At 28.3% G+C, this 18,289-nt stretch overlaps 2 protein-coding genes across 2 annotated transcripts in view; one reads left to right on the plus strand and one right to left on the minus strand.

Moving 5' to 3' along the window:
- The window catches only part of LOC136071827 (U4/U6 small nuclear ribonucleoprotein Prp4-like), a 9,818-nt gene extending 1,471 nt beyond the window's left edge, over positions 1-8,347 (minus strand). The window contains exons 1-2 of the mRNA XM_065797260.1: positions 8,073-8,347; positions 1-88 (exon numbers count right to left, since the gene is read on the minus strand). The exon at positions 1-88 is cut by the window's left edge and continues 1,471 nt beyond it. Coding sequence (XP_065653332.1) covers positions 1-88; positions 8,073-8,295 — 311 coding nt within the window. The 5' untranslated portion in view covers positions 8,296-8,347. The remainder of the gene's footprint in view (positions 89-8,072) is intronic.
- A 7,059-nt stretch (positions 8,348-15,406) lies between these two features.
- Positions 15,407-16,903, plus strand: LOC136080149 (uncharacterized). The gene has a single exon (XM_065796762.1). It carries the CDS (start codon positions 15,407-15,409, stop codon positions 16,901-16,903), a length of 1,497 nt encoding a protein of 498 aa, XP_065652834.1.
- Positions 16,904-18,289: the final 1,386 nt, after the last annotated feature.

Here is an 18,289-nt window from a genome sequence, read left to right on the forward strand (position 1 = left end):
TCCCCATCAGTTATATTAATATTTCCAGCTTTGATTGCTTTTTTTATAGCAGCTTTATTTATATTGCGACCTCCTTCATCATCAGAATCTAAAGAAGAATATTAAACTTTTTTTATAATCATGATCATCAACATCATAAAGATCATGACCATTATCACCATTATGATTATCACCATCATAATTATTGTCATTATCAGTACATATATGGTGGAATACATATTAAAAATTGGAGTAAGACTCTTTCTGTTTTAAATAAATTTACATAGACTTAACCTAATAGACGAGATAACCTAAGAACAACCTATAACCAATATTCAGTTTTATAAATAAAAAAATAAAAATAAACTGTTTTGAAATGGTTTGAAGCTGTAACTGGAGAAAATGGGGCAATAAGGAAGACAGTGCCTTGAGAGGTTCAAAATATTAGTCTTTCTCAATACTTTTATTTAATCATTCAAAAGATATATAAAAGACATAAAAAATCAAGCAAACTTTTGAAAAAATTTGTTAATGCAAAATGCTGTTTGTAGCTACCAGGGATGTGTAGCCCTATCAATTTTTAGGGACCCTGGGGTCAAAAAATAGAAATTCTGTTTAATTTTGACTCATTTAAGCAGAATTTTAAGGGATGAAATAGTCCCTGAAATGCTAGAGTAGACTAAATGAAGTTTCAATTATGCTGTAAAAATTATAATTTATTTTTGATTTCATTTCTTTGCAACTTTACTTTATATAACAAAATAGTTAACTTCAAGTGTACATGCAGTAATGGTGTAGTGGTAGAGTGCTTGCCTGTTGAGCTAAAAATTCCAAGTTTAATTATCACGCTTAACTTGTTTCTCTGTGCATTGGCCTTCTCTTATTTTATACCCTTCTCAAAATTACATAATTAGTTAAAATTAACATAATTAGTTAAATAATCCACAAAAAATAGTTATTACAATTGTTATTATAAAAACTTGTAAACTAAACGCTTATTTAAATCAAAATGTGTAAATGTGCTTTTATTTAATTTAAATGATAAACTATAACGACTCAAAAAATATTATGAATTTAATTCTGACAACGTGCTCAGATGCTTTTAATGGACTTCAATTGCTACAACTTTTTTCTCCGCGCAGCGGCCTTGTTCATCAACGTTTGTGTTTCAGAGTTATAGAGTTGAAAAAGGGTTGTAACCACAATTAAGCAGCCTCCTCATCTGTAGTGGCCTTCTTAGCCTTGGAGAGGTGAATTAACATAAAAATAAAAAAACTTGTAAAATGATACTTTCTAACTGTGTTTAAAAAGACTTGAAACTATTTTATCAGTAAAACCATATCTGTTAATTTAAACAATTTAGGAAACCAGGTTAGAAAAGTACTTTCTTCTACTTTGGCATCAACACAGGCATCTAACTCAGACTTTTAGACTTGGTTCTGACTCAGAACTCTGACCATTGCACCATGACCGCAGTAGGTTTAAGAGTGTCAATATTTATATCTAAGCTAATTTTGTCCTGGTTTTTATGTAGGAAAGCGAAGTGCTAAACTAATTAAAATTTTTATTGCATTCTTCTACAAAAAAATCGGGTCAATGACAATCCTAGCATAAGCATGATTTGGCATCTAGCTATCAGTGTACACAAAAGGTTTTGTATACTACATATGTTGTGACTTGCCTCTTTTATTCTTTAAAAGTAATGTCTGCTATAGATAATAAACACGCTGCACATTTTTAATAACTTATATGCCGGAGTGTTTGTCATATGCAGTGTTGTTCAATGCATTTAAATTTTTATTGGTTTAAAGTTATGTAACTGTTGGCTAAACAAATTAAATTAATAAACTTATAGAAGTTAATAATGGTTCGTAAGGAAAATTTCATATGCTGATATAAAATTAAAAAATCCTAACAATTTTTATAAAGGGCAAGACTCCAGGTAGAAATAGGGACTCCTGGGCTCTGACTTCGCATCCCTGGTATTAACAATATTAATTACCTAATATCACTAACAATGTCTAAATATAAGATTAGGAAGATGCATTAACAAATACATTCACTTAGGATTTAGAGTTAGGGTTTAGGCAGGCAGAATCTCAATATTTATTTTTAACAACTATTTAGATTATGTAGCTTGCCAAAAATCAAGAGGCAAAAATTTAATTTGCTCATTTTTTAGTCAATATGCAGTCCTTGGAATTAGGGTCAGCATTTTGCAATGCCAACCTAACTGCCAACCCCAGTGGTCAATTTAACAGTCGGACATTGATACTGTCCGGCTAAAACCTCAGATTGTTAATTAAAATAAAAAAACAGCAAAACAAATTTTTTTTATTTATTCTGAACAAATTATTTAAAATACAAAACATTTAAAGGAATATTTTATTTAATTAAGTAAAACGTTCCTTTAAATGTTGTGTTTTTTAAATGAATTTATAAATACTAAATAAAATAATTAAAATAAAATTTAATCAAATTCTAAATTAAAGATAGATTAAATTAATAAAAATTAAAGATAGATAAAGATTAAGATAATATTGATAAAACAAACATTTTTATCAAATTCTAAATAAATGCAACAACAACAACAACAACAACAACAACAACAACAACAACAAAGTTTGTGCTTGCTATTGACAAAACTTTACTTGTGGAACAAAAATTAGTAAAATTCAAACAAAAAATCCAATACTTCAACAAGAGCATTTAATTTAAAACATCTAAGAAATCACTATCCTGGTGTATTCTAGATTATTGAAAAGAATGACAAAGTAAAAATTAGTAATACTGCTAGTTCTTCATTTCCATCAAGTGCATATAAAAGTAAAGTGAAGCTAGTCAACCTAATCTTACTAAATACTTCACAAAAAGTTACAGTGTGAGCAGTTAAAAAATAACATTGAGTTGTGAAGAACTCATTACCTCTATATTTTGCGTACCAGCTATGCGTGGGCTAATAGGTGAAATGGTAGAAAAGTCCTAAGTAAGTTTAGATAGATCCAATACTCGTTGTTTGATTATAGATAAAGCTAATGAATTACTTTGGAATCAATTTTAAATTTTTTGATTTCAGTAATAAAATTATTACACCTATTCTAGCAGTAAGGATACACAATCCCAGCATACAAATACCTTCATTAGTGAAGGATGTATTACTAGAGTATGAAATAGAAGATATCATGTATTGAGCATTGTAACTTATAATGCTTCCAATATGATCAAGCTAAATGAAAAAAAGATGCAGATGAGGAAAATAGAAACCAAATTGCTTGTTAAAAACTTGAGATTTCAGAGGCAGAACTTTAAGTACAATCTGATGATGATGATAATGCAGAATTTAACTTTAATTGTTTAATGGAAGAAATTACAAGCCGTTCAAAAATCCATCATGTGCGTTGTGGTACTTACACTTTACAACTAGCCATTTGTGATTGATTAGCAGAAAAATATGCAATCTTGTAAGCAAGATCAGGCAGGTTGTAATAGCAGCAAGAAAATCCAAATGAGAACAAACAATCAAACAATGTTCAAGAAAAGTAGCACTTTTGGATCAAGTCACCAGGTGGGAAAGCATCCTCATCAACTAACACCTCTGATAATAATAAGTTTGACTTCGAGAATGCCAAGATGTCTCACATTAACACATTCCTCCTCTTTGTGAATTGTCAAAAAAAAAAAAAAAAAAAAATATATATATATATATATATATATATATATATATATATATATATATATATATATATATATATATTAGTATTTACAACTTTTGCTGAAGTGGAAAAATTTAACAGGCAATCAAAGATTTTAGTACAAAATGTAATATAAAGTATTCACAAACTATAAGAAATGTTGCACAAATAGTTATTGCATTGCCTACAACTTAAGTTAGCGTGGAGCGTTTATTCTCAGCACTGAAAATAAAAATTAATTCTGTTTGTTTTAAAAGAAATATAATTATAAAACTATAAATTGTTAGTTTGTTTTTAGTCTTATAGTCCAAAATAATAAAATTGATGCCAATCTTCAATATAAAATATAATATTTAATGTAACTATATGTTTAATAATTAACTAGAATTTTTATTACTTGAGCAAAATTTGCTTTTAGAATAATATTTTATATAAATAATTTATGATAACCCTTTTTATTTATCTTTATTATTGTTTGTTTTATTATTATACAAACTTATAAACAAAATAATAAAACTGGTAACAGAATTTAGTAAATATTATTTACCATTTACTATTTACTGTATATTCCCAAAATGATTTTTTTAATACGCAAGTTATTTAATTGAAATTTTAAAAGATAAACGAGCCAGAGTAAAAATCTAAAAGTCAGAGCTAGAGCCATAAATTATAAAAAACTTGGAGCTGAAGCCAGAGCCATAGGTTTAAATAAACTTGGAGCCAGAGATTTTTAATGTAAAGATTTCTTTTTTTGATTGACAATTTGATTGACAATTTTTAATGTAAAGATTTCTTTTAGAAATCTTTACATTAAAAATTTGGTACCTAAAATGCTATAAACCTTTGCAGAATCAGTCAATTTTGATAACTATTCCACTTCCAAAATATTATACTAAAACCTTTTCCAATGATATATAACAACTTAGTAAGTAATCAATTAAAAATATATATGTCACACACCTAATATAATTTAACTATTTTCAAAATTATTATCTAAAAAACAAAATACTTTAACTTGGTTGTCCCATTAATCAAAAGTTTAGTTCACATATCATAACATGTATAGAATTAGTGCGTGTTTAACAGTTATTAAAGAAAGCATCTTGATGCTTTGATGTATATTATGCAATAAATTGTTAGACATTAGGGTGGACTAAAAATTATTTGTTACACCCTTATGTTTGTTCTATATAATAAAATAACACTGGATTTAAAAATCCAGTGTTATTGTACTGGCCCCGGCAAAATTTAGCAGGGGTTGATAGCAGAACTTGAAAAAAAATTATAATACTTTTTGTATTATAATTTTATACTTACATTTACTATTATTATATACTGCATATATTTATATATTTTTAAACTCTAATTTACTTCTAACAAGATTGCAAGTAACCACTAATATGTTTTGAGTTATTTTAAAATAGAGGATAGGTTAAAATACTAGAAAATGGTTAACTGAAGATTTTAAAAGTTATAGTATTAAAAAGGAAAACACGAAGATGGGGAAGAGTTGTAAGACTTTTTGATGTGCAAGGAAAAAAACTGGATTAATAAAAGTTTTTATGGCATAAAGAAACAGATACAGTAAAAGGATGCAACTTGTTGAATAAGAAGCCAAGTAAGAATGAGTTTTGGTTTATCATAATAGAGATAATAGCTCATTTGAGCATTGACCATGATAGCAATTGCAGAAAAAGAAAAAAAATGCAACTTGGGAGAACTACAACGATGGAAGAGTGGTTCAAGCTTGTCAGATAAAGCAGGTCTAACTACATTTACAATGTGCTTTTAGACTTTGTCTGAAAGTAAAAGGGTTGTTATTTGTCAATATAAGAATACCAACAATATTGCAATATTCTTTTGCAGTAAATAAAAGAGTTTCGTTGCCCAAAAAGAAATTGTGGATTATAAGTCCAGAATTTAAATCCACAAGCCACTGCAAGCCTTAGGCTGTTACAGAAGAGAGATCAGATTAAAAATCAGCTGCTTGTTCTAAGCAATCAAAAAGTGAAGTTTTTTTGTCAAGACAAGAGTATAAAGTTGAGTTGTCAGCAGAGGCACTTTAGATTTAAAATTTTCATGAAGATTGTTATTATAGATAAGAAATATTAAGCAAAACTTAGTGGTACACTTAAAATTACTTGAAATAAAGAAGATTGTAGACCTTTAAGAATTATTTTAATACTGCAGTTAAAACGAAATAATTTAATTATCTCAAAAACATTATATAAAGAAACTAATAACAGAGTGAAAACTAATCGTAGGATAGTTGGAGAGGTTTTGAAATATTGAAACCAGGAATAGAAGCCTTCAAGCTTTTATTCCAGAAGGAATAAAAGCTTCCAAGATGCAACAAAATATAACATGAATTTTAAATAAAAAAAAACAACTTTAGGATATATAATTGTTTATGCAGCCCCAGTCACAAACCCGGCCTTAGCCCCAGCTATATTTTATCAAACCGGCCCTGGTCAAATATCAACCCTGGTCACTTACTATTAGGGACCTGTTAAATATTCAAGGGTCAGTGGGGACCCCTTAAAATACTTGTAATTTATATCCAGTGTTATTCTATTAAATTTTATTCTAGTAGACATGCAACATTGTAAATTGATCTATGGCATGACAACTATTTTGTTTGTCTAGTTTATAATATTAAATTTAATGTTAAATGCTTAAAAAATTGAAAACTGCTGAGCTGCCTAAATCAATTATATTTTTTGCTTATTGCACTGTATTATCTTGTCCGTAGAGACTTTCTAAACATTAAAGAATATTTATAAGTTTTAGTAGATACATCCAGATATGTTATAGTCTGCTGCTGCAAAAGAGTGTCACTACATCTACTTTGATCATTATTTGGTAAATAAAAGAAAAAATATTGCTTCCTCATGCCAAACATTCAGTCAATGTAGTGGCACTCCCTTGCAGTCAGCAGGCTGTACAATAGTCAATGTATGTTCTGAAACTTGTAAATACTCCTTTATGTTTAAAGTCTCCATGGACAAGACAATATAGTGAAATAAGCAAGAAAATATAAATATTTTAAGCCAGTTAACTGTAAAATTGTCACAAGTCGTTAGCATTAAAAATCAAACTTAATTTAGGAAGTGAATGGGGGTTAAAAGTGAGATTTTTTGCAAACCCAGTCCCGGCCATGGCAAAGTTATAAGATAAGGTTAAAAAAATTTATATAATTTTATAAAACATACTTTATATATTATGACTTTATATCTACATTTATTATTTATAAAATACTGGCATATATTTATATGTTTTCAAACTCTTATTTACTATTAAGTTATGAGTTACTTTAAAATAGAGGATAGGGTTAAAAAACTAGGAAGTAGTTAATTGAAGAAGTTGTAGGTTGTATATAAAAGGAAAACATGAAGATAGGTAAGAGTTATAAAGACAGATTAGAAAAAAAACATTGTATCGAACAACCTTTGTTAGAGAAGATTAAAGTAATTTAGGTATCAGCATGTAGAGAGGTAGCAGATTCAGGAAAATGCCTTACATATTGTGTGAAATGAGTGCCTTACATATAGCCTGATGATGATGGTGATGATGATGATGACAATGATGATCATAATGATGATGATGATGACGATGGCAATGATGATTTTGATGATGATGATGATGATGATGATGATGATGATGATGATGATGATGATGATGATGATGATGATGATGATGACGACAACGATGATGATCATAATGATGATGATGATGATGATGATGATGATGATGATGATGATGATGATGATGATGATGATGATGATAATGATGATGATGATAATGATGATGACAATGATGATTATGATGATCATATTGATCATAATGATGTTTATATAAGCATATATATACAAAATATAACATGAGTTTTGAATTAAAAAAATATACTTAAGGATATATAAATGTTTATGCAGCTCCAGCCACAAACCTGGCCCCACCCCAGCTATATTTTATCAAACCCAGCCCCAATCAAATTTCAACCCAAGCTGCATACTAACTTGAATATCACTTTAAAAACTTTTTTAAAAAGTTAATAAAGTGATATTTAAGTTAGTAAAGATGTTAATAACCAAAGTTATTAACATCTTTACTAACAAAGGTTTCTCCATGTTTTTTTATAAACCTTAAGATATTTTATTTAACTTAAGGATTTTAAAAGAAAGGTCAGAAGGTCTTTCTTTCTTTAACAAATCCATAAATCAAAAATTAGATACTTAAAACATAACTTTTTGTAAAATTGTTTGATTTTGATTTTTTTTTTTTCAAGTATAAAATACTTTAGCTTATTTAAATATTTTATGTAACATAACTAGTTAATATAGTTTTATTAAAACACTGGTTATTTATTAAGTAATCTTTTTATAATAATAGTAATAATAATACCTTTTTTTTTTTTTTCTTTTCCTGAATTTACTTTTTTAATTTTTTCATCGTCACTTGAGTCACTTTCACTCGACTCACTTCCTTGTGCACGAAGTAATTCCTCACCAGCTAGCCTTTCTTTTTCTTCTCTTTCTAAGCGTTCCTTTTCTTGCTCTTCAAGACTTCCATAAAATAGGCGCTGTTTTTTAACCAACGGTTGATCACCTTCTTCATCAGAAGACATATTATATTACTAATAACTGCATAAGATAATATTTGGTTATTCAAAAAATATATACCCCCATTTAAATATAATGCGTAACAGAAAACTGATAGCTTATATTTAAAATATTAAATAATATTACAATAATGCAAATTTAAAAGTTTACGGTAAATTTAATAAGCTTCCATGCTGTTTTAATTTGATTGCCAAGACACACACTACAAGGACCTTAAATGATCTTAAAATTTCAAAGTATGAAAAATATTAAGTTTTGTTGATTATTGTTTTATAAACATTCTGGCAAACTTGTTTATTTTTTTTAAAAAAACAAAAACTTTAATAGGCCATATTTGTGCACTTGTCTAAAAATTTTACAACGGCTTCTAAAATTTTACCGGCTTTTAGCTGCTATTCCCGGTATAATAAATATCGGTACACAACTCTGCTTACCGTTAAAAGTGCAAAAACCAGAAACAAGATTGTAATTAGTGCTAATGTTTTTATCCACATTATCCACGTTGAGTTTTTGATATCCATTTGGTACGCTTTTTTTTAGTGTTTTACACTTTATTAAATTTAAATTGCTGCCTTTTTATCACTAAATTATAACATACATTGATGTCACCATCATCCTTACCTTCTTTGAGTCCCTGACTGATTATAACAGTATATATATATTATAAATTAAAAAGATTAAAAACGTTTTTTATAAAGATTTTTATGTTTACGATGTTATTTATTTTGTATGAAAAATTGTAAAATTGTTTAATCAGCGAAATAAAAGTTAAAAAAAATAAAAAATAGTAACACCAACATTCAACTGGTGAGTTTTGTTAGCACAAGCATGGTGAGTCTTGTTGACACAATTTTTTTTTTGGTGTTGATTACGTGCAAAAGGTCCCATCATGCATCTTTTTAGTCCATATTCACTATCATGCATCTTTTTACTCCATCTATTATATCGTCTACTGTGATATATCCATTGCAGATGTAGCTGACAACTGGCAGCTTGTAATAGGGATGCACAAAAAAATGGAAATACTGTTCTAATGTAAACATTATTGGAATTATTATTTTTGGAAACATTATTTAGGTAGTTAAATTCATATGCAACAATATAAAACATTATGTAATTTGGTCGATATTTTATCGTATCATAGTAGGAGTTTAAACTGGTAATTCATGGTGTCGCTAATCTCAGAGATGTCTTTGCGTTGCTTTGGTAAAATGATATCGTCATTGCAACTTTTTAGAACTTCCTTAAAAAAGTAGAGCGTCATTCAGCTTAGGGTTCCCCTTCTCTCTCTGTATTCCCTAATTGACTAAATAAAACTGGTTGAACCCACTTACATAGTTTGACCATTGTCTGTATTTGTTGCATCAAACTGAGGATTAAAAAAATCTAAAGTTAAAATACCAAATCCTAATTGAATACAATACTTTTAAATTTGCTAAATATATTCTGAAACTGGAAACATTTATCAGCTGACAGTTTTTGAAATTAATTGCTTCTACACACTCTACCGTTTATACTAAACTCCTAATGCAAGTCGGACATGACGTCTGCAAAGAGCTTCCCAGATTGAGCTTCTTTTAACAGCTTGGCACTTGACTTTTTTTAATTATTTTAGAGAATAAAAACTACAAATAAAATAATCTAACCATTAAACAAAAATATTTTGAAAAATTGAAAGTAAAAAGTAACAAGAATGAGCATTACCTTATATAAAGAAAAATTTGAAAAACATTTAAAGTATTAAATTTAAAGAACATTGAATACATTGCGTTTTCTATGATTTATCATTTAAAGAAAATTGCACTTGTTCTGCAGCTGTGTTTTTAAAAAATGTTGTTCAACTGTTATAAAAATTGCTTCAATGAGATGATAGACAAGTCTAGATTAGCCCGTTTATATATATGCTCAGTATAATTAATCTATTATACAAGTATATACTATTTAATGTTTACGCGAACCCGGCGTATAACCTTAAAGATAAATATATTTATCTTTAAGGTTATAGTGGCTTTAAGGTTATATTATATAATTGCAAAACAGACCTAGACTATAGACTAGGTCCTGTTTTGCCAACATTTATCTAAAAAAAGGTTTAAACTTGTCAACTGAAGGTACAAAAAAAATTTCAATTTTCTGACTAATGGTCTAAATATTCATTGCATGGAAGTGGGTGTCACGCCCAAAACCACACAGCCTAGCGGAGTTGCAAAAACCACCAGCGTTTTTGCAACTCCGCTACCATATCGAAACTTTTTTTCTGAGTTGTGCTGGCTGGGAATGGGCTTAACAAACTTTTGTAGTTCGGATGACGTAATTCATTTAGCAATTTTTGAACTGTTTTAATTTAATTTCACCAGCGAACACGCACAAAAAAGTGACGGAGGGGCATGAATAAGCATTTCAAGTGTCAATAAATAGGTTTTAACAATTTCAGTTTTATTTCAACTTTTTTTTGATTAGCTAACTGATCAGAATTTTTCAATTAACGGCTTCTTCAATTGATCTTTTAATCACTGAAATTTTTAACAGACATTAGGCCGGGTGAATAAAAATAAGCAATTGCTTTTACTTAGTAATTGGTCAACTTTACGTGATTAAAAATTTTAGGAATTTTTGTTAAGTTTTTATTCACGTAAAGCTGAGCAACTACTGAGTAAATTGCTTTACTTTACGTGAATAAAAATTTGAGCTAAACTGTTTAGGTTTTTATTCACGTTAAGCTGACCAATTACTGAGTAAAAGCAATTACTCATTTTTATTCACTCGGCCTATTTAAAAAAAGAGCACAATTAAAAATGCCTTTTGGTTCGCTTTTTTTTTTCCTAGAAATATTAATTAAACTAGCATCTACACAAAGCGCTTTTTTGTAAATAATAAGTCTGAATCTTTTAAAGAACAGTTCGGGTAGATTAGGGTAACAAGAGCACCTAGGTAATATGAGCATACCAAAAGATTTCTAGGATGTGAGTAGTGAAGTTCAAATTAGTTTGTATTTTTTGAATTGACATTATATGGTAATAATAGAAAACAGCATAATCAGCTTAAATTTATACGCAGTAGTTAGCGGCACTTTTAAAACGCTATTTCATTTTTTGTGTTGTTAAAATATAATCATTACAGATGAAGAAATCTGTGGCACGAAATTGTGATGTTGAAATATAGATATTTATTTTTTTTTATATAAAAAAAACATGCTAGCTAGATTTCTGTTCGGATTTTTTTGGAAAAAAAATGCATAGAAACATTTATTTTTGACTTCATTTAAAAACATCATCTTTGTGTAATATGAGCATGCTCAAATTACCCAGTGTTTATCATTGAAATTTAACTTAAAAGCCTAAAATTGCAGTATTTTTAATGACTGCAATTTTAAAAAAAGGCAAAATGTAGTAAAAAATTTTAATACTATATATCTTTCTGTGATTTAAATTCAAAAATTTTTATCACTTAAAAGTTTGAGTCAATAAAATTGAAAAAATAATGAATTTAATTTCTTTTTTTTTTTGCGTAAAAAAAAGGTTGTATTGTTTTAATTAAAAATGTCTTTAAAGTTGATCGACTTTAAAAAAACATTTGTGTTTTTAAGAAAATATTTCGGATGCTCAATTATCTAACTGGATCATGAATGGATCCCTAAAAGTTGTTTTTTCGCAAAAATTTTGGATCCAGCATAATTATTCTTGAAAATGTTTCATTTTTTGCTTAAGGTGCTCATAATACCCTAATCTACCCTACCTCTAATTGATTGACACTTTATTCATACTTAAGTCAATGCAAACCAGTTTTACCACCTCTATTTTAGAATTTTTAATGATAGTGAGAATATTTGTGCTATCACCTGGTTTCACAACTTTCTCTGTTTTCTAAAGTTTTAGAAAGAGTTTTGCAAGTCATTTTTGTTTTATAATTATTGTTTTAATTAAACCTAAATAATAAAAAACAATTTCAAAACAACCTTTTCTATTTAGACCCCCGCCTTTACCCATGTCTAACCTAGGCAGCCGCTGCTGGGCAAGGCGTTTAGAGAAGCCTGCCAGAAAATTTTTTTTTTTAATTAATGAAATAAAACTTTTTCCCATTAAACTAAAGAAATTAAAAAAAAATGCGCAGTTTACTCTTTACATTTTGTTTTCCAAACTTGAATCTATTAAAGAAAAAAAGAAAAAAATTTTCTTGTAAACATGTTTGAGTAAGAAAATGTGTTTGCTACAAAGCTTACACCAGGGATTGTTTTCTGAAAGGTTTCTATAAGCATTAAAATAAATAAAGGGCTAAAACTATTTATCGTAACGTTTATAAAAAAAAAAGTAAAAACTAGGCGGCTTAATACAAAAAAAAGGAAAAAATTATTTTCTTTAAATTCTTTTTTTAAAAGTAAAGTTATTCAAATAATTATTTAGTCACAAACAAGTGAAAAAATTAGTGAAAAATCATCCGAACTTCATGAGAAATATGTTGCATCAGGTGGTATCTTCCTGGCTAACTTCGGCAGCAATATAACTTTTTTTTTGCTTCGTTGGTACGCAACGCATCGCTGGTAAGTCTTGAAATCAAAACTGGAAAACGGTGTAAAGGTTCTAAAAAGTCTCTCAGATACAAGATGGTTTGCAGCTGCAAGTGCTTGTCCTGCTTTTTAAACGGGTTATTCTAGATACAAGACGTAATTATTAGAAACTTGTCCAGTTCTTAGTATTTAATAATACTTGTATATTTGTATATATGAAATATGTGGTTAAACATCATAGTAGCATTAAAAGAATAGAACAATATCAAATTGTTCATTAGGTTAGATCAAACTATGGTGTATGTGGGCACCGAAAAGTGAACAGAAACGAAAAAAAAAGCGTACAAAAACCAACATGAGGATTGACGTCTGTTAAGGTAGCAGATCACCTCAAAAATTAAAAAAATTACAATTTTTTTTTACTTGATTTTTATGCAAAATATATTCATATGAAAACAGCTTCTTATACTTCAATTTAGTTTTTTAAATAGTTAAAATATTCTAGTGGACCATAGTTTTTCAGGGTTCCCTAGTCACTGTCATAGCAACGGGTTTAATTTTTGGTTTTTTGATTCTAACGTCAGCTTTTTGGAGGAAACTTAAGTCTTAAAAGCATCTTGTTTGCCTAATGTTTGTACCAGTGCTCAAAGCAACTTTAGGATAAATTCCAAAGCTTGAACATTACAAATTAAAATCACAACTTCGGCTACATTTTCTTTTTAAAACCACTTTTGCTTTAAATTTGTTTGCATCTTTTAAACAAAAAATGACTTGCAGTACTATTAGAAAACGTATATACAAGTTTGAGGGAAATCAGCCTACATGAAATGACAAACAAAAAAATAGTTTACCTTTATCACCAAATGCAAGTTGTACAAGATCAAAGAAGTTATTTTTGATAACAAAAACAACTCGAAATGTTGATAACAATCAAGATTACAAGAACAATTATAACTTTTTTATGAACTTTCTATATTAAAAAGAATAACAGTGATAATACAAGTATTGTTCGTTGTCATGTTTCTGTTGATGGTACATGGGTTAAAAAAAGTGGTCACACATTCATAAATGATGTTGTAATTTTGATATTGTCAAATAATCAAAAATGTGTTGACCATTTTGTTTTGGGAATAAAAGAAAGAATGAACCTGGTTATAATAACTAGCAAAATAATCACATTTGTCTCATTTAGGGTTACCAACTGGACACTACCCGAAAAGAGTACTTTTCAGTGCCAACCACACGGGTTTCAAAGTAGGGGCACAATTATCTATATCTAAAAAAAATGCACTTTATTTTGAAATTTGAAACAAACAAAAAATCTCAAAAAAATATGCCAAAAAAAAGAACACAAAAAAATTCTTTTGTATCGTATATCAATTATATATTGCTATGTGCATCTTTTAAGTTCTTTACATTTTTGTCAATTGTAAATTTAAAAAATTTTATTATATTTCTGAGCTATGTATATGTTAAGAATCACACTAAACAATGTAAACAAAAATAGATCTACTTATTGATACAAAATATTATAAGATGAATTGAAAATAATTTATGTGAAGTTATATTTGGTTTTGCTTATAACTTCGTTTAATAAAAGGTTTATCATTTATCATAACATTTTGAAAAAGATAGTTATAATTAAGATCTTTAAAATTAAATTGTATCATCACCAGGTTTTTTACTGATTTTTGCAATAGTCTATTTTTCTCATCAGTCCAAATACTCTTCATCATGCTGAAAGTTTTTTCTGCATTTGCATTGTGCGCTGATTTCACAAAAAAAATAGTACGTATCTTGTACGAAATGAAGAGATTTAAAAAAAAGATCGAATCTCAAACAAATCAAATCGCAATGGAAAGTTAAACTAAAATAGTTTTCTGTTTTCGCCAAAATTAGGGATGCTTATTATTTTTGATTTTACAACAACAAAATAGTATGTATTTTAGTTCTTAAAACCTTCGTTTCTTGTTTGTTATAATAAACTGCTCGTTAGTCGGCGCAAAGGTTCAATGTTTTAACTAACCCTGTGTTCAGACTAACCCCGGTCTCCCCTAAGAGCTAAGGTTTCAGAGATAAAGAAAATGAAAAAGGAACATCATACTCTGCTCGTGGTTTTTATAATGATAAGAATTTTATTACTTTTTAATTACAAAATCTTTAGGAGCATTTTTCTTGTGTTTTATCTTTTTTTTTTTTCCCTTTGTTACACATAAAACGCGTATTCTCAACTTCTAATAAAGATTTGGCTCTGAAATTTTCAGAAAATGAAAGTTCCTGGGGTTTCAGGAAATGTTCATGTTATCTGGGGTTTCAGGAAATGTTGTGTTATAAAGTTTAATTTTCATTTTAAGTATAATTTTTATTTTTTTTGGATGCTTTATTTTATTAACTTTTCAAAAAAAAGTTAATTATTTTTTAAAGTATTTATCATTTTTACACAAAAGTGGTAGAAACCTTAGCTTAAAGTACTCCTAACATATCCTAAAAATTTAGCATAGCATTTGCGAAAGTTGTATAATCACGTTTATAAGTTCTTTGAATGGACCGTTCTGTGTTAAAGCTTTTTAAAATTAACAGTCAAGTAATTTAATTTAAAAAGACTTTTCAAAATGATTTCAAATGATACAATATCTTGTGATAAACTAATAATTCATTCTATTAAAGAAAATATTACTGTTGAATCAACAACAACAACAAAATACCGCGGTGGCATAACTTGTTGTGTTCCATTATGCAACAATAATTCGCTCAAAAACAAAAACTTATCGTTTTACATCATCCCAAAAGAAAGTAATTTGAGAAAAAAATGGCTATCTTTAATTAGTAGGAAAAACTTTGTTCCTTCTACTTCTCATCGGGTTTGTTCAGTCCACTTTACAGGAGGAAAAAAGACTTATATGAACGACTGTCCATCTTTACTGTCAAAACAAGTTAAAGACAACATAAAAAAACCAAGAATCACAGTAAATAGTTCTATTGGATATAAAAGAAAAATAGACGAAATTGAAAACGAAAAAAATGATGTTAATTTTTTATTTGAAGAAACCGAGCCTGAAAAGTTAAAAAAAGAAATTATTATCCTAAATGACAAACTGAACATTATAAAAACTAAAAAGAAAGAAATGAAAAATATTATTATGAACCAAAATCACACTATCAATCAATTAAAATTTACAGTTGACAGATTTAAACATAATCAAGCCCACTTTAAATTTTATACTGGCTTTGAATCATACAATCTATTTAAAGTTTTACTAGAATATTTAGAACCTGCTGCAAGCAAACTTATATATTGGGGGTCAAATACAAACATTGAAAAAACAACAGACTTTAATTACAATAAAAAGGGAAGAGGACGCATAATGAGTTCAGAGTCTGAATTGTTTTTAGTTTTAACAAGATTTCGACTTGGCCTTTTGGTTGAAGACATGGCACTGCGCTTTGACATATCCTCAAGTCATGTTAGTAGAATCATAGTGACATGGACTGATTTTTTGCATTCTCAAATGCGTATGCTACCAATTTGGGCAACAAAACAAACTGTAAAAGAAACAATGCCAAAATGTTTTAAAGAAAAATATGAATCAACAAGGGTAATCTTAGACTGCACTGAACTGTTTATCGAAATGCCTACATCTTTTCGAAGCCAGTCTGCAACTTTTTCTAATTATAAACATAAAAATACAGCAAAAGGATTAATTGGAATAGCACCAAATGGAGCCATAACTTTTGTTTCTGATTTATACTGTGGTCGTTTTTCGGACAAACAAATTACTAAAGATTTTGGCATATACAACCTGCTTGAACCAGGAGACAGTGTAATGGCAGATAGAGGTTTCGATATTGCTGATGATTTACCGGAAAATGTTTCATTAAATATACCACCATTTCTAAATGGAAAAGCTCAACTCAGTCTAGAAGATGAGAATGAAACTAGAAAAATTGCTGCTGTTCCTATTCATGTAGAAAGAGCAATACAGCGAATAAAAAATTATCACATTTTACAAACACCATTTATATTGTCTATGGCACCAGAAATTAATAAAACTTGGATAGTTTGTTGTTATTTAGCAAACTTTTTGCCACAACTTGTTTCAGATAAATAAAATGTTTGTAAAAAATAGAAAAACAGTTAATCTAAACTGCAAATATATTTTCTTGCATAAACTCAAAGTAAAATTTAGTTAATTTTGGTAAAGAAGTTTTTTCCCATTGCTCTTTAAGAAATTTAATACTCTCGATAAAAACATCTTTTTCAGTATAAACTATAAAATCTAGTTCTGTGACCTCTAATAATGCCATAACACCTTGACATTGATAAAAATAAACATGATTTTGTTTAAGCATTGTTTTACCATCAACAACAGAAAGAAAAAATGTTTTATCTAGGCAAGCTTCAGCTATAGTTAAATCTTTTTTTGAATAAGGACATTTAATTTCAACAGCCCTTATTTTTTCATTTACAAATACAATTCCATCAGGGCTTGTACCGAGCCAAGGCCATTTTGGGTTTATGATAAATCCACATCTCGTTACTGATACGTTTTTTATATTTTCATACTTTTTTATTGCGGTGTTTTCATTTATTTTACCCCAATTACAAGCTTTGTTGCAAGAGCTTTTTTTATTGTTTTTCAAAATTCTATTCGAAATAGAGGCAGGAAATATACTTTTTTGTCTATTAATAACAAAACCAAAGTTTGAAGATGTCAAGCGTTTTTTTCTTTCTTCAAGCCATAAACTTGTAGATTGTGATAAAGTAGCTCTTTCCAAAGTCTTTATTTTCTCTTTTGATAGAACTAAATATTTTGAAATAAACATCAATTGAGTTTCATCAAATTCAAATGAATCACTGAATTCTACTTCAAATCCATTAATTATGTTATCAACAAAATTAAACATGACATCAGAATTTAAATAGAGTTCTTTTACATTTAGCTGATATTCAGATATTGATGTTTCATAGTAAAACGTGGAATGATAATTGTTTCCTTTTAAAAGATTTGCAAATGCTATTCCTTTTCCTAGATTATATAAACTATCAGACAGTTTTTTAATTTTTTCATCGCTTGGATTATGTGCAAAAATTGGGGTTGCACAAAAGTTTCTATTTCCTGATACAAAAGGACGCTTTCGTGAGTTGTTTAAATCCTTTTCTAAATCACTCTTTTCAAAGGAAACTTTAGAAAGCTTAATTGATTCTGAATTTTTTCCTTCAGCAGGAACATGCCATTGTTGTAACACTTCTGTGCATGTTTTATCGAATGGTACAGAGTTTAAATTTAATTGCTTATATTCATTTAACTGAAATAATACTGCAGCAACATGCTTGCAACATCCTCCCATACCAGCTTTACAATTACATTTAGCATACAAAATATCTCCTTCTTTTTGACAAAAATGTACATAAATAAGGTACTGATTTTTTTCATTGAAGCTGAAACGTTAGCTCTAACAAGAAAAGAATTGATTTCAATCTTGACATTAGGTTT

This window comes from Hydra vulgaris, chromosome 05 (assembly GCF_038396675.1).
Source record: "Hydra vulgaris chromosome 05, alternate assembly HydraT2T_AEP".
NCBI lineage: Eukaryota > Metazoa > Cnidaria > Hydrozoa > Anthoathecata > Hydridae > Hydra > Hydra vulgaris.